The sequence below is a fragment of the Dermacentor albipictus genome, chromosome 1 (assembly GCF_038994185.2).
Source record: "Dermacentor albipictus isolate Rhodes 1998 colony chromosome 1, USDA_Dalb.pri_finalv2, whole genome shotgun sequence".
Lineage (NCBI taxonomy): Eukaryota > Metazoa > Arthropoda > Arachnida > Ixodida > Ixodidae > Dermacentor > Dermacentor albipictus.
Window position 1 is genome coordinate 99524871 of NC_091821.1, and position 25697 is coordinate 99550567.

Sequence of the window (25697 nt, forward strand, 5' to 3'; positions counted from 1 at the left end):
AGCGTCCGAGTTGCTGCTGGCCCGTAATGACTGTACGTCTGTTACTTGTCGCTCACCTCTCTTGTATATAGTGTAGAATAAAACCCTCCCAAGTTCTGGTTTTTCATCCCGAAGTCCGTCCCTCAACCCCTACATCTGGTTGGCAGCGGTAGGATCGCCTCCGAATGCATCAGCTGGTGGCAGCGCTACGAATCAACCTTCGTCGAGAGAGATCGTAAGGAACCGGGAAGAGCGAAGAAGAGTGAGCCTTCGTAGAAAGAGGTCCGAAGAAACTGGGAGTAGCGAAGAAGGAGCGAGCCTTCGACCCAGGGAGTCCGGAGGAGCCGGGAACAGCGGACAGATGAACCGGATGGCAGAGTGCTGCAACCGTAAGTGAGCGCGTGGTTTTTTTCCTTTTGATTCGCCAGACTCAAATTTTGTGTGTTCATTTTGATAGCTCTGGGAATCGGGAGTTTGTTGCATTGTGTGTTTGCACAAATTAATTAAGGAAAACAGTTTTAACCACCTGTCGGGGCAGCTGCCATGGATCTTAGAAGGTTGACGAGGTTAGACTTGTTGTTGGTGTGCGACGATTTGGGAGTTGAGGCGGACGAACGGATGGAGACGCCAGCTATCATAAAGGCGATTAACGATAGTGGCAATGATGATGAAAGCATTAAGCTTGCTTGGGAGGTGATACAGGAGCCACGGGAGCGTGTGCGTCGTGTACGTTTGCGAGAGCGTCGTGAGCTTAGGAGTGAGCGTCAGCGTGAAGAACGCGAGAATGAACGGAAGCATGAGCTTCAAGAACTTACTCTTAGGTGTCAGCGTCACGAACGTGAGAAGGAACGCGAACGTCAGTATCAGGAACGTAGGCTTGAGCGTGAGCAAAAGTATGAGAGAGAGAAGGCAGCACTGATCAAAGAGATACAGTATTGTGATCAGTTATTGGCACAGAGACAACGGCTGTCTGAGAATTCTGTAGGTAGTACAGAGCGAAAGAATGAGGAAGCATCTAGCAGATTTTCGCCAGAAGCCGACGAAAAGTGTAGTGCCTGTGAGATTAGCTGCAGATTCATAAGTGAAGGGGAAAGGCTAGCCGCTAACGATGCCTTATATAGTGGCAACAGAGGCCGTTAAAGGCCGCAAGGAGAGCGACGAGGTGCTTTGCCAACAGATGACTGTAGAGACAGCTAGGCCAGCTGCGAACAAATTGGCACAGTTACCGAGCGTGTGCGTCGCTGGTAATGTTAGCGAGGTTGCTAGCGAAGAAAAGGGTACTGTTGACGCGACAGACGCGAGCACCCATGTAGAGCCAGATCTGCGTGCAGAAGTGAAGTGCGAGCTGGACGATGCAGTTGAGAGTAGTTCTCGGGATGGCGAGCTCCGTAGTCCACGAGAGAACAACTGCATTGTTCAGGGATCGGTGCGGCTCTCCGCCAGTCTAGATGGCCTAGATAGGGATGATTCAGTTAATCATTCGGACTGTGCGCGTGAGACAGCGATCGATACCGACGGGCTGTGTGCCGATGCACAGCGTGAGCTGGGCAATGTAGTAGAGGGCAGTTCGCAAGAGTGCGAGTTGTCTTACTCGAGTAAAGCCTGCTGCATTGTGCCAGAGTCGGTTGAGCTGTCCGCCAGTCGAGGCAGAGAGAGTGTTGATTTAAGTGAGAATCACTCAGACTGTGCGGGTAAGAGACCGATCCGGGCCGACGAAATGTGTACCGGCCAGCACGAGGCACGAGAAGGCGACATGAAGGCGAGTGCAAAGAGAAAGCGCCGTAAAATGAAGCGCGGTAAAGACCGAAAGTCGGTAATTAATGTAGCGCCGCCAAAAATGGCGAGAAACCCAAAAGGGCAGGGCGCGAGGAAGAAGGTGCGGTCGTCTAGGACGATGTTGACGCATCCAGAACGTTCGAGCCACCGGTCAAAGGGGGACCGCGAAGAATGTTCTGCACGGACGCGGACAGAGGGCACGAGGCTGTTAAACTCCTCGTCGTTCCGTAGTTCTTTTCATAGCTCAGCGTGCAGTTCGAAGAAACGCAAGGTGGTAGGACGAGACCAGGTGGGGAGTAGCGACGCGGTCAGTCGAGGTCCTGTTGAAAGCGGGACGGGAGGACGCAAATTGGCAGGAGACTGTAACGTCTCGGGGGAGCTGATAGTGAATCAGCCCTTTTGTTGTCTCTCGGCAGCCAGAGTAGCTTTCAGACCACGCCCACCGCGGGTACGACTCAAAAGTGAGTCAGACATAAGCGTTTGGAAAGGGAGGCCAAGAGAGCTTCCGTAGAAGTAAAACGTGTTATTTTGTTTTTATTTTGAGCATCGGAAAGTTTTTCGCGAATTGAGACTAGGATTTCTTTCAATATGTAAAGGTATGAGCTTTGTTTGTGTTTTCGTTTGAGAAGCTCCGTGATTTGAAAGATGAGGTTTATGTAAACATGTAGTCTCGCGAGATGCTCATTAATAAGTAGATAGGCTTTTTTTGTGTGTGTGTGAGTAACCTGAGGGTCAAGGTTATTGTTGAGAGGCCTATCGTAACGCGCGTGTGTGTTATTTAACCTTCGTTCTTTTTAAGCGTTTTTGAATTTTCTAAGGTTAAGCGCGTAGATTTTCAGTAAGTGCATCATTTGCATTGAGAAGCGTTCTTAGTTCCATCAGCGCGTGTCCTGTGTGGACGGAAGGAAGCAGATTTATGACTGGGTTGCTAGTGTGTGTGGAGGGCAGCCGTATTCTGACTTCTTTAGTGAGCATGCGTGGAAAGAGTTAGTAGAAGACGCATTATTTTAAGGGTTCTGCGGAGTGTGTAAGTCCCGCAAGTTTAATTGTTCGTTTACGTCACGTGTCCTGTAGAACTTTCAGGGAAGAAACGTGAGTAAGCGTAAATGAAAAGTTTGCCTACAACGCAAGTACGCGTTTTGTTTAGTGACCACAACGCTAGTGCGCTTGTGATTACGTACTTGTGAGGTTGACCAGATTGTTCAGTGGCACCATTACGTGCGATAAGTACGCCACTGCGATAGATTGGAAACATGCTGTTCGTGTAGTTAGGCCACTTAAGTTATGTTCGGCTGTTTTCATTTGTTGTTTGCATCGTCAACGACCCTTTTGTTTTGCAACAACAATAGTACTTTGGTCTTGTCGGCAATTGAGGAGAAATGGATGGCTGTTTGGAAGGGTGGTTACAACTGTTTTGTCAAAATTGGGGAAATAAAAGATCAGGGTTCATTTTGACTCAGTAATAGCCTGGCGAGTCAGGGGTGAAGAGCCTGCGCTTACACGTGGGGCAGCGCTGTGTTGTTTTGTTTGTTTGACGTCTGTTCTCCAGGGCCAAGGATCCCGAAGTTCGTCAAACGTGGCTCGACCCCAGTACCCTGCAGCTTCTATCAGCGTTCCTCATGGCCAGCGAATTGAGTTCACCGGCCATTCAGAACTACCGGGGCGAGGACGAGCTGTTAGATATGGAGCTGTTTCCTGCGATTACTTCGAGTTCCCCAAACCACTTCGAGTCGCAGCACAGCTAATTGAGGAATGCCGAAGCAGGAAAGCACATTCCAGAGGAGCGGCCGAGCAAACAAGTTTAAGGCAACAAGTTCACGTGCCAACAAGTTCGTGCGCCGCCGGGATTAGCAGGTGGGCCTCGGACAATGGAGCATGAGCAGCCCTCCCCTTCTCCTCGTTAGAAGTGCATTGCCAGTCTGCGAGGCAAGACCGCAGAGAGCCGCCAGGTGTGACACCGCGACACGGGCGCCTACCATTGGCTGAAAGTGGCGTCATCGGAGCGGACTCTCCCATTGGTCAAACATGACGTGACTTACAGTGCTCGAAGGGTTTATAAGAAGCCTTCCAGAGAGACCTGAGCATTCTGGGACATGCCCTGATTCCCTGATTCACCTCTCTCGAACTTCTTGCCGCGGGCCGCAGCGTCCGAGTTGCTGCCGGCCCGTAATGACTGTACGTCTGTTACTTGTCGCTCACCTCTCTTGTATATAGTGTAGAATAAATCCCTCCCAAGTTTGGGTTTTCATCCCGAAGTCCCGTCCTCCAACCCCTACAGCGGGCAGCACAGCAGGTTCCTTGCGGCGCTGACAGAGCGCACAGCCTGAAACGTAGTGGTGCACAGAGCGGTACAGGCATGGCCAGTAGAAGCGGCGCCGTAAGCGGTCGTAAGTACGCGAAACGCGCCGAAGTGGCCTGCATTAGGGGCGTCATGCAACTGCTGAAGAACTGATGTCCGGAAATGGCGTTTTACAACGAGTAAAAATTCTGGTCCTTCAGGGCGTGAGCTGCGACGGTAGAAATCTAGAACGTCGTCGCAGAGCACGAACATGCGCAGCGTGGGCTCCGAGTGTCCAGAATTGAGACGATCGATGAGAACATTTAAGCATCATCACGCCGCTCTTCAGTGCGGATGTCGTGCAGATCAGAAATGGCCAGGACGCAAGAGTTGGTGTCATGTGCATCATATTCAGAATGACGGGAGGGGTAGTCGGCGTCCTTGTGCAAAGGGCCCGACTTGTGTAAAACATTAAAGGAATATTCTTGGAGCCGTAGCGCCCATCTACCCAATCGTCCATTGGGTTTGTTAAGCAAGGAGAGCCAGCACAAGACGTGGTGATTGGTAACCACGAAAAATGGGCGGCCGTACCAGTGGGGGCGGAATTTGGCGACTTCCCATACTAACGCCAGGCACTCCCGTTCGGTAATTGAAAAATTCTTCTCGACGGGTGACAGGAGGCGGCTGGCGTATGCAATTACGCGCTATTGAACAAGTACTGCCCCAATTAGATGGCCACTGGCATCCGTGCGAAGTTCAGTGGCGACAGATGGATCAAGATGAGCCAGCAATGGGGGAGCCGTGAGCAAGCGTACGAGGGCGGAGAAGGCTTTGATTTGAGCAAGGCCCCATGTGAAAGCAATGCCCTTCTTAAGCAAGTCGGTGCATGGGCGAGGGGTTTCGGCGAAATTCTTGATAAAACAATGGAAATACGAGCATAGCCCAACAAAGCTTCTTACGTCTGCGGCGGAAGGCGGAACAGGAAAGTTCTGCAGACAGCGCGAATATTGTCAGGGTCGGGTTTAACGCCAGCGGTACTGACGAGATGACCAAGAACGGTAATTTGACGTTGTCCAAAACGGCATTTGTGTGAGTTCAATTGCAGGCCGGCGCGTCAGAAAACAGCACGAATAGCCGATAGACGCGTTAGATGACTCGTGAAAGTGTGTGAAAAGACTATGACATCACCTGGATAACACAGACATGTGGACCATTTACAGATGCGAAGTAAGGAGTCCATCATTCTTTTGAAGGTTGCCGGGGCATTACAAAGGCAGAACGTTGAATTGGTAAACGCCGTCAAATGTTACGAAGGCCGTTTTCTCACGGTCCATGTCATCTACCGAGATTCTTGACAAGGACAACAGGGGACGCCCACGGACTGCATGATGGTTCGATAACACCTTTAGTGAACATATCTTATCGAGTTCTTGTTGTATCCCTTTGTGTTCAGAATGTGAAACACGGTACGGCCGGGCGGTATATCGGATTGGCGTCTCCGGTTTAAATACGATGGGTGACCACCGATGTCCGAGCTAAAAGGCGCCCGTCGAGGTAAAAAATGTCGCGGTAATTTTCCAAGACACGGCGGAGGTCAGCAGCTTAATTGTGCTGGAAGATCAGGTGCAATCATCTTGCCAAGTTCGTCTGTGAGAGTCGGTGAATCGGGGATTCCTGTAGACGACGACAGAATTTCGGCATCAAGAGCCGATATCGCGCAATCGTTCACAGGCGAGATGTCGCTCGAAGACATGCCTCTGGGAAGGATTTGAGTAGAGCAGCTAAAATTACGGAGAGGGGGCGAAGTCTGATTGCCTGCAACAGTGAGCACGGTATTGGGAACGGCCAAATTTCTTTCAAGCAGTATGTCAGCGGTGGGACATAGTACATAGAGGCCGTCAGGAACAGATGGGAACGACAGTAGAGTGCTGTACGTATGCTAGAGGCGACAGGCGGATGTCTTCGGGAGAGCATAAACCGTGGTTGTGTGACTGGTGGACTATAGCAGCCGTTGGGAAGGCCAAGCTGAATGGCACTAGACGCGCAATCAAAGAGGGCTCAATGGGACGACGAAAAGTCTAAGCGAGTATAACGTGGTAAGGACATTGTTCCAAAACGGAAAACAAAACAGTCATTAGGCGCTCCGCATTGCCAATGCGAGCAGTGCACATACCAAGCACGGTAGGCATTCCTCCGTCGGCGACGCGGAGGGTGCGTGATGCAGCGGGTTTGAGAACTTTGTTCAGGCGTCGGCGCAATAGGGCACTCATCACGGGTACGTGCGCGCCAGTGTCAATGAGTGCTGGCACACTGACGCCATCGACTAAAACGTCCATCAAGTTCTGTTTGGTCGGAAAAGTGATCAGAGGGTTTTGCGGTCGAGTCGTCAATGCTGCGTCACCTCGGGGAGCTGCATCGAGGACGGTGGGCGACGAGCTGATGGCGAACGGGACTGGTGGCGTCGGAATGACGACGAGGGACTGTTCCAAGGACTTGGAACAGTCCTTGGATGAGGGACTTGTTGAGGGCGAGCGCATGGGCAACTCGGCACGCATGAGCCTCGTGGAGGCCCGAGCGCCAAGTGACCACGCGCCGCAGGGGGTGAGTTACCGAGTGACAAGTCCTAACAGCGTGGTGTAGGGCTTGCACATTCTTGGCTGCATGCAACGGGAAGCCAAGAACTCTGCATAGGGGGACAATAGGAATGGGAGAGCCGGAAAGATGGAGGGAGATTAGGGCGTTGTGGGAGCGCTGGTATGAGGAGTAATTACGAAGGAGAAGCTTGGATTTCTCCAGAGCAGGAGACATGCCAGCAGTGGAGAGAAAGGAGTTGATGAGATCGAGGCCACGTTGCAGGGTGTCCTGTACGTGACCGAGAGAACCAGACGAACACCAGAGGGTGATGTCGTCGGCATAAAAGATGTGGTGGAGGTCAGGAATCTGGGCTAGTTGGGAGGCGAGAGGGGTCATAGCAAGATTAAAAAGGGGTAGGAGAGAGAACGGCACCTTGAGGAGTGCCACGGGTGAGCGGGTGGGGGTCGGACAGATGTGTGTCCACTCGGAAGCGAGCCACTCGGTTAGAGAGAAAGGAGCGGAGATAAGAGTAAATGCGGTTTCCGCAGTCCAGGGAGGAGAGTTGAGACAGGATGTGGTTGCGGCACACACCGTCGAAGGCCTTGCGGACATCAACAGTCACAAGAGCGTGGATCTGGCTGGGGTTGGGTAAGAGAAAGGTGTGCTGGAGGATCAGGAACATGTCCTGTGCAAAGACGCGCCGTCGAAAGCCGATAAGAGAATGGGGGAAGAACTTTCTCGCCTCAATAAAATTAGAGAGGCGAATCAAAGCCATTCGCTCAACGGTTTTGCCAACACACGACGTCAAGGAGATAGGGCGAAGGTTAGAAAGGGAGGGAGGTTTGCCCGGCTTCGGAATCATAGAAATAAGGGAGGATGTCCAAGTGCTCGGCAAGCAGCCGCTGTCCCAGGCATTGTTGAAAGTCTGAAGGAAGAATTCCTTAGAGTGGTCGGGGAGGTTGCGGAGTGTAGTGTGTGTGATGGCGTCCTCATCGGGAGCCGAGTGAGAAGCATTAGCAGCCAGGGCAGCTTCGAGCTCCCGGAGAGTGAAAGGGCGGTCGAGGTCTGGGTTAGGATCGCCCGAGCAGGCTGGATAGGAAGGTGCGAGAGGGGGTGGGAGATACAAAGAAGCGAGCTTGTCAAAGACATCGGAGGGAGTCCCCTGAGTGAGGGCTTTTGCTAGAGTGGGAGCAAGGGCAGGCTTCGTACCTAAGAAAGATTTCAAAAGGGACCACGTGGATCGCGAGTGTAATGCAGAGTCGAGGCCGTCACAAAGTGCACTCCAACGAGAATGCTCGAGGGACGCGCCGTGGGCGACTATCTCGGCCCGCAGAGCAGCAATCCGGGAGGAAAGTTGGGTATTTTGGGGTTGGGAGCGCAAGGAGCGTTGGAGACGTTTCAGCCGACGCCATAGACGGAGAAAGTGAGGATCCGGGTCTGGGATAGGGTGACGTGAGCGAACGCGACGGCTACTGGTCGAAAGCGCTACGGAGATGCGCGACGTCCAGTCGTCTTTAAGATTCAAAGGAGGCGGAAAGGAGATTAATGCGAAATGCGTGTCAGTCAGTGTGAGTAGTTGAGTGCGATCGAGAGATGTGGGAAAGAGAGGCGCTAATATGAATGAGGAAATGGTCGCTGAGGAGGGTTTCAGCCATAGAATGGTTTCAGCTGACCTGCCAGTGAAGGAAAGGAAGCCCCGAGAGAAAGAGAGGTCGGCTGTTGTGGAGCGCTGCGAGATAGTGCCCGCTCGAGTAGGGGAGCCAGGGGTATTAAGAAGGGCCAGGTGGCGTTGCTGGGCAAGACGGTGGAGAAGGCAGCCGGGCTTGAGGGTCTTGGGGTAGCCCCAGAGCGTGTGAGGGGCGTTAAAATGGCCCCCAAGGAGGAGATGGGTGGTGGCGGGAACAGAATGAAGGAACTTGCCCAAGGTAGTGAATAAAAATGATGTGACAGAGTGATTATAGAAAGACATAAGGGCGAGTGAGATGCGCGAAGAAGGTTGGTAATACACCACACCAACTAAATATTTATGGAGGCTGGAGGGGATATCAAGTGGCTCGACGGGGATGTCGCTGCGTACATAAATGGACGCAAGCGGCGTGCCCGTCGTGGCATGGTAGGCGCGGTAACCTGGGACGGTGCGGGCCGTCCGCGTCTCCTGGAGAAAATGGGGCACGGAAGGGCGGGTGAGGAGATACCGGTGGAGGGGGGTCTTATTGTGGCGAAGGTTTCGACAGTTCCACTGCACCATCTCGAGGTCCTCTCCACGCGCCATGTTTTCGATAGGTTAGAGGTAGAAGAGTTTCCGGGGACACGTTGCTTCTTTTTGGCCGGGGGGGGAGTGACTCTTGGAGGGAGCCCAGCATAGAAACGAATGATTCCAATTGCTTGGATTGGGTTTGGAGGGTGGTGAGGATCTGGGCAATCGAGTTTCTAGCTGAAGCAAGCGAGTGTGGTGTGCGGTAGTGGTGGTTTCTACCAGGTCAGCAAATGGGGCGAACTGGGCATTAGGGGACGGGGTGATTAACGTGGCAAGGTGCTCATTCAGCTTGGTAAGCTGATATGTAAGAGAGGAGGTGGTTGTCTTTAGGGTTTGTGTCAATGCGTGGATTTGCTGTTGTAAATCTTGGCAGATGCGCTGTTCGCGCTGGTGACGCTCCAACATTGTGAGCCGGAGATCGAAGGAGCGGTTCTCGTCAATCAGGGATGGGGAGGGTATAGTAGTGGAAGAGAGGGATGCTTGCACCGAGGGCCCTTTCAATGTAGCGGCGTAGGAACCTGGAGGTGACGGAGCCTGAGTTGAAGGAGATGCATTATTAGCGAAAGAAACGGAGGAAGTCGTTGTCTGGGGACGACGTGAAAGCCATCACCGCCGACGAGTCGTCAGCCGGATACACGGTGGCAGTGGCGTAGCAACAGGGGGGGGGGGGGGGGGCGTGGGCCCCAGGTGCAAGGGGCCAGTGGAGCGGGGGGGGGGGGTTGACAGAAGGCCTATGGGCCCCGGGTGCCAGACGACCTAGCTACGCTACTGCACGGTGGTCAAGGGGGTAGGGGCGACAGGAACACAGCTCGAAACATTGGGAATGACATCGGCGGGCATAGAGTTTGCACTGTCCAGCACGGCAGAAGTGGTGGATCCGGTGGAAGCGGCTGCAACAAGCGCGGTCAGCTGCGATTCTGATGTCTGATTGCAGCTCTTTACAACAGGCGCCAATGTGGCCGGAATAGACGCGGCGGCGACGGTGAACGCTGCAGGCTGCGACACGTTTAGTGGTCCGAGACTCTTGGCGTCGCTGACAGCGTGGAGCTTGGTCGTAGGAGACTTTGAGGCGGAACGCCGCCTGCGACGCGGCGGTCGAGTCAGAGCTCTCAGCGTTGCTCACAGCGGTAAACGTGGCCGGAATATGCACGGTGGCGTGCGCGTAGTGCAGGAACGCAGCCGGTTGAGGCAGGGCTGCCGGCTTAGAATTGTTCACGTCGCTAGTAGCATTCAGCGTTCACAGAGTAGGCACAGTGGCACCGGCAGCGGTAGAAGAGGAGGCCAGCGAAGCATTGGTGGCTGTCGGCTGCCGGGTCTTCGTGAGACACTGCATTCCAGAGGTGCAGGCGCGGCGAGTTAGGGTTAGCGCGGCGCCGCGCCGCTTCGGAGATTTGGAGGGGCCTGGAGGGCCAGCCTGGCGTCGGACCGGGAGTCGAATGGTGTCCACTTGTCGCGGAAGTCTTCGTGAAAAGACGAAGAGTAGACCCAGGGGCGGGCAACGCCCTGGACCGGGCGAGGGTAAGGCGAAAACCTATCCTAGTGCGAACCTCAACAAGTATATGCACTTTGTTCTTAAGTCATAGCAACTGCAAGGGGCATTTCTCTCGATAGCACGTGTCGAGCGACCTCACCCCCATCGGTCGCGCTAGCTAGTTTTCCGGTTGTGGAGGCGAGGCGGAACGGCGCACTGGCGATGGAGATTGACGTAAACGCAGTGCACGAGATGATGGCGGTGGCGTCAAACTTTTGTCAGATGCCGGCGAGCGGCTCCGAAAGCTTCTCTGTCAGTAATCGTTGCCGGGAGGGACGCCAGCTGACCAAGAGGTGGTGTATACGGCTGTTGAGTTGTCCTCATAGGAGGTGAGGTCCTTGTTGAAGACCCGGATCGACCTTTCCACGTTGTTGGGCGACGATTGCAAAACCTCGCTATGAGCCCGCGACACCGCATTGGAAACACACCGGCAGATGCCGCAAATTTCGATGTTCCTCCATGTAGTCACGCATATTGCTGTCGGCTGCATAGCCAGCAGGTGGGTCACATTCATCATGGCTAGGCATCGGCCGCCGGGAGGCGTGTGTGCGGCGAGGGCGTTGGTCGCAGTCATGATCTTGATAGCTCATGGTCCCTCTCGTTTTTGGGGTATACCTATACTCAACGGTCGCTGAGTGAACCGTCGGTTGCCTTGAGGTCGAAACGGCCGTGTTCATCTCGTGTGGTGAGTACGCACCAGTGATGCGGGTGTGCAACGGTACATCTCTTCCCGAAGGAGCAACTCTTCGCGAAAAATCTGCTGTATCGTTGATGGAAGGTCAACACACAAGCTCGGGTCTGCACTTGCCACCGTTGTGACATTAGCCAGGTGACCAAACTTCAGTATTATCCGTTGCATATCTTCAGCCTCTCAAAGGTCCTGCAGTGGTGAATGACGTCAAACACGGAATCCAAGCTTTCCTTGCGGATGAAAAATTGTAGGCGTCTTTGGCTACTCCTTTCAACAAATGTCCAACTCTGTCATCTTACGAGATTTGAGAGTTGACTATTTTATACAGTTTCAGCACTTCTTCAATATAAGTCGTACAGGTCTTGCCGGGAATCTGAGCTCTTTGAGAAAGCGCCTGTTCAGCGCGTTTCTTTTTTGCACTTGAGTCTCCAAAACACGCTCCGAGCTCCTCAACGAAAAGCTCCCATGAAGTGAGCGTGTCTTCGTGATTTTCATACCAGACAAGCGCTGTGTCGGCAAGGGAAAACACAAAATTGTACCACTGTGCGGTCGAGTTCCAACCGTTACACCAACTCACCCTTCGGTAGTTCGTGAGCCACTCGTCTACATCTTCTCTGACTTTTCCTCCGAAAGTGAGTGGCACCCAATAGTATTGCCACGGAACACCAGGTGCTGGCCTTGAAGCCGCGTCAGATCCGTCCGGAATCTGGCAGGCGTATTCAGGCATGTCAGGTGAGGGTGGCGGAAGTCTGGCAAGTCGACGGCTTCGGCAAAGTTGTAGCAGCGTAGGCTCCGTGGTTACGAAGTGTACCCCACACCTCCACCAATTTGTTACAAGCACTGGGAAAAGGGATTTATTTAGGCGTGCGAGAGCAGGAACAGCAGGCTACGAACAGCAGGAATGGCCGCTGCACAGTCTTTGTTCTCCTCTTCCCTTCTCTTCTTGATACCCGCGTCCCTTTTAGGCGCCTGGACGCAACAATATTAAGAAAGAAATTAAAATTTCGTCTACGAATTGATGCATTTATATAATGTATGTCGATGACCTAGCTGGTACATGACTTGGAAGAACGAACAGCGCTAAAAACTGAGCCATACGAAAACAAGACAGTGCACTAGCGTGTCTTCTCGTTTGCAGGACAGACATGATGCAGCCAAAACCTCCTATGAGTGGTACGGCCACGGCTACGTACGGGAGAGGGCGGGCACTAGTTTGCAAATTTCCTCTCACTCAATCGCGCTTTCAGCTTTGTGGGTATGCTATATGCTATGCTACATACTATATGCTATGCAGGAGAATATAATAAAACAAATTAGTAACCTGTAATCGGCAGAGAAACTTCTTAAAAATGCATGTCCCTTGCCGCTGCTGTTGCCAGTGTGACAGTTGCAGGTTGCAGTGTATCCTTTATAGCTTGGTCCAGCTGGGGACGTGTCTGCTGATGGTAGCGATGCAGGACGAAAATTCCGCTTCCCAGCAACAAACGCACATTGACGTAGACGATGGCAATCAAAAGCTCAGGGCTGCCTAGCTCGGACAAAGCATCGTACCTGTAATCAGCAGAGAAATTTCTTAAAATGCATGTCCCTTGCCACTGCTGCTGTTAGTGCAGGGTGTCTACCAAGTTGACATTTCCAAATTCCCTGAGTTTTCCAGGTTTTCCCTGAGCACCTTTGCGAAATTCCCTGAATGAGCCAGAACTTTGTTTTATGTCAAGACAAGCCGACATGCACCACGTTGCCCGATGCTGTCACTCTCTAGTAAGCATACTGAAACAAAAAAAAGACTTAATCCAGTTTGAATAGTAAGGAGTAATATCTATTTTATTTAAAAAAAAAAACAGAAGGAAGGTGTAAAATGCACAGAGAAAGAAATGGTAAAGCCCATTCCAAATTGAGTCGAACATTTTCAAATACGAATGAAAAGGAGATGCATACATAAGTAAATATTTTTTTAATATCAGCTATTTCCATCAACTGATAGCAAGCTCATCTGTATGAGGTCCTGAACTTTGTCACAACTAATTATTAAGGTTCTCTCTCAGCAGCTGGAAAGTCAACCTCAACTGTCCTGACATACTCTCAGCCCGTACACAACATCTCAGTGTTGGGTTTCACTGCTTAAACAATTTATTTTGGTTTGGATGAGGGTCACCTGTGTCTCAGCATCAGCCAACACTTAGTTATTTTAGCTCAAGCTCCTTCAAAAAGGCGCCGGCAATTCCTTTCCCGTTAATTCCTCAGTGCGTCGGTCCTTTCTGTTCTCATCCTCCTTCTACCACGCTTTCACCACATGGATCATCTGAAGCATCCTCTTGGTCAGTTGTACAGTCAACATTTGATTTTTCGGATTTCCGAGGGGCCGCAAAAAAAAAACGAAAAAAAACGGGCAGTCTGAAAAAAATTAATGCATGTCTTTAACTGCCTTTAAGGGCTAAAATTACCACAGGCAAGTCTGAAAAAGCTCTGATGGCCTGCCAGTACGCTTATTAGGCATATCAGGGCTTGTACTGTGACAGGAGACGGGGTGCACGCATGTGTAATTAAGGAATACATACTATGTCCCGTGACAATTGCCCCCTTCCCACGCTTATGTTTCACCGCCTAACACTATTGTACTGAGGCGAAGCTAACTTTCGGAGACTGGCATTACGCAACGCGCTGTGCTCTGCGAGTTTCAAAGCCAATCGCGAGGATTACAAAGGCGGAGTCGGTGCCATTGGTGATAGCGGCGAATTCTTTCAATGAAAAACACGGCACCGCACGGCAAGAAGCTTAATAGCGAACATAGAAGCAGCTAGGCCTAACGTTGCCGCGGTGGTGGTTACGGCTGCCAGCGGATCTGCCTGCGAGTGCCGGTTCGAGGCGGCGAGATAATCAAAATAGCGGCGGTGGCGGCTTTGATTAATGCCATTTCAGACCTGCAGTCAGGGCAGTATACATTGACTATATGGAGTACGTGGTGGTACCGCAAAACCGTGCAAATTATCGGGCATGTCCGGAAAATCGGGCGTCTAGAAAATCGGTCGTTAACTACTCTGGCAATACATCGTGCCGATAACACGGCGTCAATGACGATTCGTTGCGATTCCTCTGTTACTGGAGCCAGCATTAACACGACTTTCGTTCCCTTTCAATAAAGTTACAGCTAATTTTCCCTGATGGAAGCACAAATTTCCTGAGTTTTCCCCGAGTTTTTCCTGACTGTTCAAATTCCCTGAGAATTCCCGGTTTTCCCGGTTTGTAGACACCCTGTAGTGTCAAGATCTCCACTAGTGTATTTACACTTAAAGGGCCCCTCAACAGGTCTGGCCATTTTGAGATGACAAGCACCGCACATACAATACACGTAAACGATCATGTCTGCCAAGTATTACATCGCTACGCACTGCGAAAAGAGCTGAAATTTCAAACCGAACACCGTTTGCCCTTCTCCTCGCTGGTGCTGCGCTCCCAGCCGGAGTGTCGACGCATATCACACAAGGGCGCCTATGTACATGGCAGTGTTGTGACATCGCTCATAGTGGCACAGAATTTCGGGAATCACCTGCTGTGGTTGCTCAATAGCTATGGTGTTGGGCTGCCGAGCACAAGATCACGGGATCGAATCCCGGCCATGGTGGCCGCATTTAGATGGGGGTGAAATGCAAAAACACCCGTGTACTTAGATTTAGGTGCACGTTAAAGAACCCCAGGTGGATGAAATTTCCAGAGTCCTCCACTACGACGTGCCTCATAATCAGAAAGTGGTTTTGGCACGTTAAACCCAATAATTGTTTTTTTTTCGTTAATTATTCAAGCCAACATCTCTTATTTGTGTAATCTGTTGCTTAAATAGACGAATAAAAGTTTAGAGAAATAATAAAACATGCAAACAGAATGTCTGTGTGTTTGTTTTACTTCGCACCGCAACAAGAGAGACTTCCATTCAGTCTGCTTGTTCCCACGTCATGCAGTTGTGCGTGCAGACAACAAGACTATGTCATTTTTTACCACGTTCCAGTAGGCAATCATGCTCTGTAATCCGCTTGTGTTTGCCTCAGTATTCATGCGGCACTGACTTATACCACTAGTCAGGTGTTCTCACGCACAACACCATCAGCAGAAGTGCAATGCACTGCAAAAAAGTGACGGAAAAAAAATGAAGGCGGGGCCTGTGATGCACACGTAAGGCAATCCTCGAGCTCTGGTATGGGAGAAGACAGGAAAGGAACTTGCAGAGACTAGATGGGGCAAGTGGAGAGTGTCTCTCTTGGCAGTAGCGCTCGCCTCCTGAAATCATCGGTTCGTGACACTGAAATCAGGGTGTCTACCAAGTTGACATTTCCAAATTCCCTGAGTTTTCTAGGTTTTCCCCGAGTGCCTTTGCAAATTTCCCTGAGTGATGCAGAACTGTTTTATGTCAAGACGTGCTGAAACCATATCGCCTGATGCTGTCACTCTCTAGTAAGCACACGAAAAAGATTTAAAAAGTGGCTTAATCCAATTTGAATACTAAGGAGTAGTGCTTATGTTATTCAAAAAGAGAATAGAAGGCAGGGGTTAGTAAAATGCACAGCAAATAAAGTGTCTTCGAAAAAAATTGCAAATGGAGTTATTCTCAAATACGAATAAAAAGGAGATGCACATAGAAGCAAATATTTTCGAATATGAGCTATTTCTATCAACTGATAGCAAGCTCAGTGGTATGAGGCCTGAACTCTGTCACAATTGAGATTCTCTCTCAACAGCTCGTAAGTCAACCTCAACTGTCCTGACATACTTTCAGCCTGCGCACGACGCCCGAGTGTTGTGTTTCACTGCTTTAAAGAGTTTATTTTGGTTTGGATGAGGGACACCTGCATCTCGGCATCAGCCAAAACTTTGTTTTTTGTGCTCAAGCTCCTTCAAAATGGAGGCAGCAAGCTTCCTTTCCCGTTTATTCCTCAATGCGTAGATAATTTCTGTTCTTGTCCTCCTTCCGCCACTCGTTCGCCCTAAGGACCATTTGAAGCATCTTGGTCAGTTGCACAGTCCACGACCGATTTTTCGAACTCCCTAGGGACCGCCAAAACGTCCGACAAATCGGCCAGTTGGAAAGGAATAAATGCGTGTCATTTACTGCCCTTAGGGGCTCAAACCACCACAGGCACGTTCGAAAACACTCTGAAGGCCTGTCGGTACACATATTAGGCATATCGGTGCTCGTACTGTGACAGAAAATACCGGCTGCACGTGTGTATAATTAAGGAATACATACTGTGTTTCGTGGCAATAGTCCCTTCCCACGCTTGTTATGCTTCACTGCAATACTTTTGCATATCCTTCACCAAGTAACATTTCTGTACAGAGGCGAAGCTGACTTTCGGGAACCGGCATTATGCAACGCATTGTGTTTCTAAGTTTCTAAGCCAATCGCGAGGACCACAAAGACGGAGTCCGTGCCATTGCTGACAGCAGCGAATTCTTTCAATAAAAAACTCGGCACCCAACGCCAAGAAGCTTCATAGTCAACGTCGAAGCAGCTAGGCCTAGCGTTGCCGCAGTGGTGGCAACGGCTGCCAGCGGATCTGAGTGCGAGAGTGCCGGTTCGAGGTGGAGAAGTAATCAAAGCGGCAGCGGTGGTGCCTTTGATTATAGTCGCTTCGGACCTGCGGTCACGGCAAAACGTTCGGAAAATTGGACGGCGAAGAGTTCTTGCATCCAAAATTTTACACGTTCCGATACGTTGACTCTGTGGGGTACGTGGCGGTGCCGCGAAGCCGTCCAAATTATCGGGAATCTGGAAAGTCGGTCGTTGACCGTACACTGGCAACTCCTCCAGCCGATGACAGGGCGTCAAAGACGATTCATTACGATTCCTGTCTGTTGCTCGAGCCAGCATTACCGCGACTTTCAACCCTTTCAATAAAATTGACGCTAATTTTCCGATAGAGGCCCAAATTTCCTGAGTTTTCCCTGACTTTCTCCAGACTACTCAAAATCCCTGAGAATTCCCGGTTTTCCCGGTTGGTAGACACCCTGGAAATATTTCTATCTTGGCTATTAATGAATCAATTTGAAAAATTATTGTGGCAGAATGCTTCCTAGGGGGCACGTAACAACTTCCGGCATATAACCAAAATTTGCTATGTGGCCTGGTGATGGGCTGTTTAACTTGCGTGCAACACATTACAATAGATTACTACAGGCACATAATTAAATGCTTCAGTTGCATCCATCACTTTTCAACAAGCTGGCATCCACACTTCATATTGTCCAATTTCATCGTGCAATCGAGTTGTACAATTTAGCAGCCATTCAATACTGGTCTGCAATTACCTATGCTATGCATATTGGTTTGTTCATTGGTGGTAATTTTTTGTCTGTTGTAACAACCCATCACTCCAGCTGTGAAAGTGAGAAATGCGTGTATAATATAACATGCGTAGAGAAATTATTCATGGTTCCAAAATAAAGTGGACTATTGCATGATCTCGTGGAATTCAAAGGGTGTGCGGTACATATCAGTTCTGCACCTGTGTGTAAGCATATTATACCTTTAAAAATATTCCCCCACCTGCCAACCAACAAACTTTAAAATTAGGAAAAATCTCACGGACACAACACCAAAAGGAGGGAGGGTGAATAGCAAAAACATTCTTTAAGTTTGCTCGGAGCACACACATTTTGTTGAATAGAAATACACAGTATTAATGATGATTTTTCTTAGGCCAGCACACAAGCAGCAGAAAACGTGGAATAGTACAAATTGAAAAGCAACACACTGTTTTTTAGATCACAGTGACTTTGTTGTTGCTGATTTTGCCTGTTTCAAGAACTTGTCTGAATAAACTTGCTCCAAGAAGGTACCCCTTTGATATTGTTTCATGATCGGAAAACTTCCAAAGGTATGGTCAGAGAACAACAAGCGAAAATTTATTTTTCGCAAAACTTGATGAAACGGTTGTAAACTTTATTGGAAAATTGGAAGAGTTGACAGGTTTGTATTCCCCTATGTTGTGTACCAGGCCACTTAGTTGGTGTATTAGTAAAGTGCTGCAAAAGCACTGCACAGATGTGATAATTTACATTTTAAGAGAGCACAAGCCATCCAAGGAAGGCCAAATCCGCTAATACAACTGGCAGAAAATGTGTGGTGGTTGAGGCAAGACATGTTTCCTGCTCCCAGCACACCTGCTTCCAAGACTGTCAAATCAAAATTCAACTTTTGCCATTACTAAAACAACTTTCCATTTATATGCACTAAAATTTCCCTATGTGTTGTATGATCGTTTCATTAACACACTAGTATTACTATGTGTGGGCTGAGAACGGCCTGCAGAAGTTGTAACCAATTAATAAAACAAAGGAAACGCAAACTGGCAAGTTACAATCCTTATGACACACTAACAAAAAAAAAGCTTACTAAACTGTCCATGCACTAATTTATTTAAACTTTCATGGGCAGTTCAATCCTTATAAGCTGTTGTACTACATTTTAAAGCAGACAAAAAAGATTTGAGTTAACAAGTTTATATTTGCTGAAAGACAAAACATACACAGCTCCTGCCACAATGAAACTGAATGCTATCACACGCACATAGGTATTTATATTTATACATATTTATACAGCTGAGCATGTGTATGTATAACTGCTGCTAGCTGCAGCAAATACGTTCTACCCAAGACTGACAAGCATAACAGAATCTGCTTACTGTAGGAAATAAACTACCATATATTTGAAACATTTTAAGGCTAAACCCCATGAGCGCGATTTTGTGCACGACAGCGTCAAGCAACGGCTTCGAGCGACGGATCGGGCCGTCGTTTGAACAGATCGCTCGGTCTTGTCGCGCGATCGCTCGGTCCTGCAAATCTAGAATTCGTCGCTCGTCGCCCGGAAGTGCTATGAGCGACTAGCCAATAGTAAGCAATCGGAACGGGATGTACATTAGTGACGTACTACCGGTGTGCACACGTGCGCGCTTCTCAGTATACAAACGGAACGAGCAAACTACCAAATTTCGATATGTAAACAAAATAAACCTATTGCAAGACCTTCAGAAATACTTTATGTTGCTTTGTACAGCCAAACAAATCAACTTAAATAATTATAGCAAGTGCTACGCCAGGTTTGGCGCTAACTCGATCCCCTAATACTGGCAACACTGGAGAGCTGCCGCGCGAAGCGGTCGCTCGCTTGGAGTTTGACGTCTGGGCAACGAGCGAACGCGACAGCCATCTCCATCGCGTCGCTTGTCGCTGTCGCTAAAGAAATTGCTTGCATGGGGTTTATACTTTAAATAGCACAAAACAAATTTTACTTTGAACATCAGTTCACAGTCCTGTCAGACAGCACCTTGCTGGCAAGAACATTTGAGTGCAAGTAAATGTCATAAAACCTCAGTACTTGATGAACCCAAATGTCATTCAGTATAACTTCCTGAATGTAAATTACAATTAGTAAGCATGAGGCACTCACCTGCCAGTTAATATCTCAGCATTTACTGCCTTCATTCTTGCAAACAATGATTCATTTTCTTATGAGCAATGGGTTTCAATGGATGTAAGTGTGCAGCTGTTCAGCACAGAGGTGGTCTGACAACTGCTGTGACAGTGATTACTATTCAATTTCTTATATTGCTTAATAATACAAGAGCAGCTCACATTGTTCAGTCCGCTCCTGGCGGGCCATTAATGTCATAAACACAAATGTAACAACACAGTCCTCAGGATTTAGATGACTGCATAAGGCCTAGTCCAATTCTAATGGGACACTGTGTCGCTGGTGGGCAAGCACTTTTGAGTTCTTCATTTTGGCCAGGGCGTTGGTGAAGTCTTCCATGCAGATAGGCCGTAATGCATCATGAAACGTTTCATCATCATCTGAACCTTCTTTTGCACCAGACTGACGTGCATCATGGAATGTTTCTTCATCATCAGACACTTCTTTGTGTACCCTGAGTTGGAGATTACAAAAATATTACAAGGATTAGAAAAAAGCAAGCCTGTCTTAAGAATCACTGTATAAGTAGCACAACAATTTTAGAGGCCTGGTAGCATGGCACTTACAGTTCAATGCTAATAAACACAGTACTGGTACTAAAATGAGTTGCAGGACTATGTGGCATCATCTAAGTAGTTCAGTAAGTGCAAATTACATTACAGTACCTAGCATCGTGAAACAAGAAACGATAACTAATTAAGTTATTGGCCTTTAATGTACTGCAATCACAGTAAACTGCAATTTGGTGCCTCATCGGTTAGATGGCTTCACTTCTGCTACACATACAAAGGAAATTAATAATCCTGTACAGTTGAACGTTGACATGACAAGCTTTATAATTTCCCTACCTTAGTTAAACTGAAAGCAATGTATTTCCTTCCACAATTTAGCAAAGCAGTGTTGTACTGCAGTTCTGATTTAACAAAATCTACGTGCATTGCATGCGTGTACCTGAAGTTTTTGTGACAAGCAAATGAAAAAAGAACATCACCTCATGCAAAATTCATAATATGCACACGTCCTTTCATGTCAAGTGGAGAACATGCGTACAGTACTGCTGCATCATATGTCATGTCAGTACAGAAACTATACTGGGCATATTTAAATTGTGCTAGTGTGCTTTCAAATGCATCAGCAGTCAGTTCAAACAAGAAAACACCAACCAAAAGTGACTACGAGTGACTCTGTGACAACAACAGATGAAATGCATGTTTTCTTGGAGTTTACAAGCCATGTCATTTTAACACAAACAAAGTTAAGGCAATCTCAGTCTCATGGAATCAATATGCTGTTGCAAACAAAAATTGTAGCTTTGCATTGGAGGCTGTAAACATGATGATGATACAAGTGTATCCACGGTGCTATTTTACAGTTGCTAGCACTAGGCACAGTCCATGACAAGGCTTTTGATCCCGTAATTAATGATCCCCACCTCCCCCAAAATATTGTCGCGCTATCATGCACGGTCACCAAGACAACTATTTGCGTTGGAAGCCATCCTAGCATTTTGTCTGAATGCCTTTTTCATGAGGCGGAAACAGTTCGCCACCTCTATCCACAACATGGCAGCAACATCATGATACTGACCCTATCACACCGCACAAGCGCAAACTGTTCAGAAACATTTAATAAAGGGAAAGTCAGACATCTGCCCGTTCATAGCAATTGCTACATGTTGCCACTCCCCAGCTAGAGACCTCCTCATGCCTGATCCACATGCTGCGATTGCCGTGTGCTGACCTGGACACAAATGCAGTCCTGCAGGCCCCTCCAACTGACTTTATTCTCCATCCTCACTTGTCTCTTCACTCAGAGTATTTCTGTTCTCCACTCTCTCAAGGCATGGTTGACGTCGCCACCTCTGGTGAGACATACACCATGCCTCTTTTTTTTTTCATCTCGCCGGTGTATGGTGACAACGGATTAATGCAGCCTCGGCGAACTCCCCATAGAGACAATGCATTAAGAGACTGGATTACAAGACAAGATGTTACACACGTCTCATCTCATATGCCAACCCACACGAAACTGCAAACCCAATGGTGGACACGCGAGAAGCGCCGCCAACTTCCAGCAGCTCCCTTGCGGCACCGTCCCCACCACCCGTGCTAAAGTGAGTAAAAATGCCCCTTCCCATTTGGAAAGCTCCGACTCGTTTCCAGGCTCACTGCTAGTCTTTTAAGGCAAACAGCTTTCTTTGGCTCTTTCAGCCGTGTTGATGGTTGGTCGGGTGAGGGAAGGCAAGAAAAAGAAAATGCACCAAGGGAAAGGGTGTGTTCTCTCGGGCAACCGAATTGCAAAGAAGGGCACATGGAGAGGGGACCTGTCACACGTGAGCTCTCGCGCAACTGTAAGGGGGGGCCTTGTCGCCCGTTAGCTCACTCATTCCTTGTGGGAAGGTGAGGAAAAGGGTGCATACTCTTGGGCAAGCGAGTTGTGGGAGCGGGTGTGGAGCTCTTGCTCAACTGAGTTGTGGGGAATGGCTGGAAGAAGGAGGAGGGTGGGCGGTTGCGGGAAGAAGCAGAGGGAAAGGGTAATCTCGCGCAACTCAGTTGCAGAGATCACCAGGTTCAAGGAAGAGGGTGGAGACTCACTCACTTGTTCGGTTGATTGGCAATCATCATCAATGGTTCGTGCACTATTTTTCCTTCCCTCTTGTTTTCTGCCCTCCCATTGTTCATTTCCCTTCCTCCTCATCGCATCACTGAACTGCTGCCTTCCTTTGTTTCTTCATTGCTCTCTCCTTGCACTTTCCACCTCTCAACGTTTTCGCAGTCCCTGCTCCCGGCAACAGACACATTGGCATACAATGCCAACAGCATTTTGGGCACTACACCAAGCCCGCTATCTTTGCAGTACTAAGAGCACTGTTGGCCACAGAATACCAATGCCTCCAGTGCCAAGTCTTGCGAAAATAGAACTACAGTTTAATTGAAGTCCCCCGCAAACTCAGTCGTGCAACATTGTGTATTATAGAAATGCCTTGTTGGCCAGATTTTATATGACGCCTGGATTATATATTTCCGCATGGTCCCTTGAAAGAGATATAATCAGGGTTTTACTGTACAAGGTCTGTCTGAAAAGTATGAGAACTTTTTCTAGCCACAGCCACGCTGGAAAAAGGAGACATGTGCCAACCTGTTCCCACCCTCTCCCCCTCATCTTGCATGCACTTGATTGCGTTACTGCAAGCTCGCACTCCTAGCACCCTCTGCCTCTTTTCCCTAGCTTGTTCGGGAAGACACAAAACAGTGCTCATCAAGCTACCATTCTTCTCGACTCACCCTAGCACGCATTCACTTGCACCCAAAGCGCAAGGCATGCGGGGGCACGATAGGGTCTTGTAGCAATTGGACTTTATACAGAAGATGGCGTTGCTTCACTTTGGCGGTCGCGCTAGGTAGCAGGGCGGCGTGCGATTTGAGAGGTGTGTTTACAAGCAGCCGCTTGTAATTCAACCATTTAACCATCTGCGTCTGCAGAAGTTTCCATTTACTGTCTCGGTGTTCCTTTGCAGCAGCAGTGAAATCAAGTTCTATGAAAAACCTGTATAAACATACTTTGTTATATTGAAGTTCATTATATTGAGCTTCAACCGCAGTGACATTTTACTTTTCGATTACACTGTTCAGCTAGTTGATCAGAGGCAAACGAGGGGTAGCTCTATGCAGTACCAAACTGAGAAGCAATTCAGGTAACTTACCCTCCCTGATGCTTTTCAATTCGCAGGAGATCTCGAACCCGGTAAAGAGCGGCATTGCGACACAACTCCCTCAAGTCGCTACCCGAGAAGCCCTCAGTGAGGCGTGCAATCTTCATAATGTTCACATCCTTGCTCACCTGGAAAGGCAAAGCAACAATCTGAAATTGTTCTTGCTGAGGGGACCAAACCTGGGTAATGGTCACAGGAGTATGAGGAAATTTTCTGCCTGTGTGACAAGACATTTACATTTACACAGAGTAGCTTGGTAAATCTAGTTTGAAGAAAAAAGAAAAACATTTACAGAAACTAACATCTGTCCCCCTAACAGCTGACCATTAATTCAGCAAATTTATGCATAAAATTTCAACTACAATAGACTTCCACTATTTCAATTCTGGTTAATTAAATTTTTCGGTTAATTTGATCGCAACCAAAAGTCCAGGCCTGCGGCCATGCATTTCTATAGGCCCGAACGTTTGTTATTTCAATCCTGAAATTGGCCTTTGCAGGATAATTATAATTTGGCTGGTCAGCACACATGTGCCTGACTCCAATGGTGACCCCTGTGGTTACTCCAATAGCGAAAGCGTCTGTCTTTTTGGGACTTAGGGTACAGTGAATGCACAGAACACGTTATCTCTCGTTGAATATGCCTATTTTTGGCGCGCCCCTGGAACGTTGTGAAGCAAAATTGGTAGTTCACAATGAATTATTACAATATTTGCTTGATTCTAAGACATCATTTCTTCCCTGTGAAAATTTGTCCAATAACTGCTTACAGCACACAATTTGACACGAAACCAAAACTGCGTTCACGCCGTTTTCAACAGCCTACAGTCAGAGCCAGCCTAGCCACCATCATTGCCACCACAAGAAGGAAACGATGGATGGCGACAGAACTCCCATAGCATGATGACGAGATGCCACTTTCAGTCTGATTGTGAAAGCACATTCGAATGGTAAGCTATTTTACATTTTAAGTTAGTTGCAACAAGTCATATCACATGTTCTTGGTGTTTTGAGAATTGCATGAATTATAGGACTATCTAGCAAAGTGGCTATTCTAGGCATAGGCCACCATCCCATTTGAGATTGTTGTGGAGTCACTTGATAAATGCAAAATATCAAATGCGCCATGGACCTTACGAAAGATTATATGTGTTCTTCAGAGAGAGTGATAAAGTGCTAGGCTGAGAGTGATGACAATGGACATTAAGTAAATAAATTTCTATTCTGTGTAGGTCAAGTTTGCTGATTTCGCCATGTTCCTATTAGCCCCGAGAATGACCTACAGGGGTGCTGCGAGTACGGCTGCTCGCATGACGTCAGGGCACAGACTCAAGTCTGTCTGCTGCAGTTCGGGCGGTGTCTGGGTGCCTTCTGCAGTGTTCCCATTTGCTTACTCTCGCTCCCTGCGCTTGTATACTTATGATGGTCATCTCATATTTTTATGACGTCTTCGTTCGCAAAAATTTATTCAAGGAGCTTATTTTCTAGACAATATATTTCTAAAGGGTAATGCTACAGTGCCAGCCAAAGGAGCTCAGACCAGCCCATTGTGGGTTTTTCATACGTAGATCTACATTTTGCAGTGGTAGCTCAAATGAATAATAAAAGCATAAACACGAAAACATAGCATATAAGAATCCAGTTAGGATACCATACCTGCAGTGATGCAACAAGCATCTCACAAACACTGGCTATCTATGACTTCTACAATATTTACCTTGATTTTAACCCACTAAAGCATGTTTGCTTACGATGAGTAGTTCATGGTATAATATCGAACCTTTGCACTTCACAGAAACACTCGGCAGTAACACGGGGACTTAACACTGCAGTTTAGATTATCAGGGTTGCTATCACGCTGACATTTTCAAACTGTGCCTTTACAAAGTTCTCCGAGTGACACAGAACTTTCTTTTATGTGAAGACCGGCTGACACCATGTCGCCTAATGCTCTCACTCTCTAGTAAGCATGTTAAAAATAAAAAAAAAACGACTTAATCCACTTTGCATAGTAAGGAGTAGTGTTCATTTAATTTAAAATAGAAAACTGAAGGGAGGTGTTAGTAAAATGCACAGTGAATAAAATATCTATGAAAAAAGAATGGTAAAGTCCATTGCAAATCAAGTCAAACATTTTCAAATACGAACAAAAGAGATCCATACAAAAGCAAATATTTTCAAAAATGAGCTATTTATATCAACTGATAGCAAGCGCATCGGTATTAGGCCTGAACTTTGTCACAAGTGAGATGCTCTCAGCGGCTGGAAAGTCAACTTCAATTGTCATGACATACTCCCAGCCCATGCACAATGCCTCAGTGCTGCGTTTCACTGCTTTAAAGAGTTTATTTTGGTTTGTATTAGGGACTCCTGCATCTTGGGGTCGGCCAACAATTTGCTTTTTCAGTTCAAGCTCCTTCAAAGAAGAAGCA

The 25697-nt window shown here is 48.2% G+C and overlaps 1 protein-coding gene across 3 annotated transcripts in view; it reads right to left on the reverse strand.

Moving 5' to 3' along the window:
• Positions 1–18564: 18564 nt before the first annotated feature.
• Positions 18565–25697, reverse strand: part of LOC135906182 (outer mitochondrial transmembrane helix translocase-like) — a 67014-nt gene continuing 59881 nt past the window's right edge. For all 3 annotated transcript variants that reach the window (XM_065437445.2, XM_065437447.2, XM_065437448.1), the window contains 2 exons: positions 23257–23393; positions 18565–20007 (listed from right to left, as the gene is read on the reverse strand). In XM_065437445.2, coding sequence (XP_065293517.1) covers positions 19803–20007; positions 23257–23393 — 342 coding nt within the window. In that variant the 3' untranslated portion in view covers positions 18565–19802. The remainder of the gene's footprint in view (positions 20008–23256; positions 23394–25697) is intronic.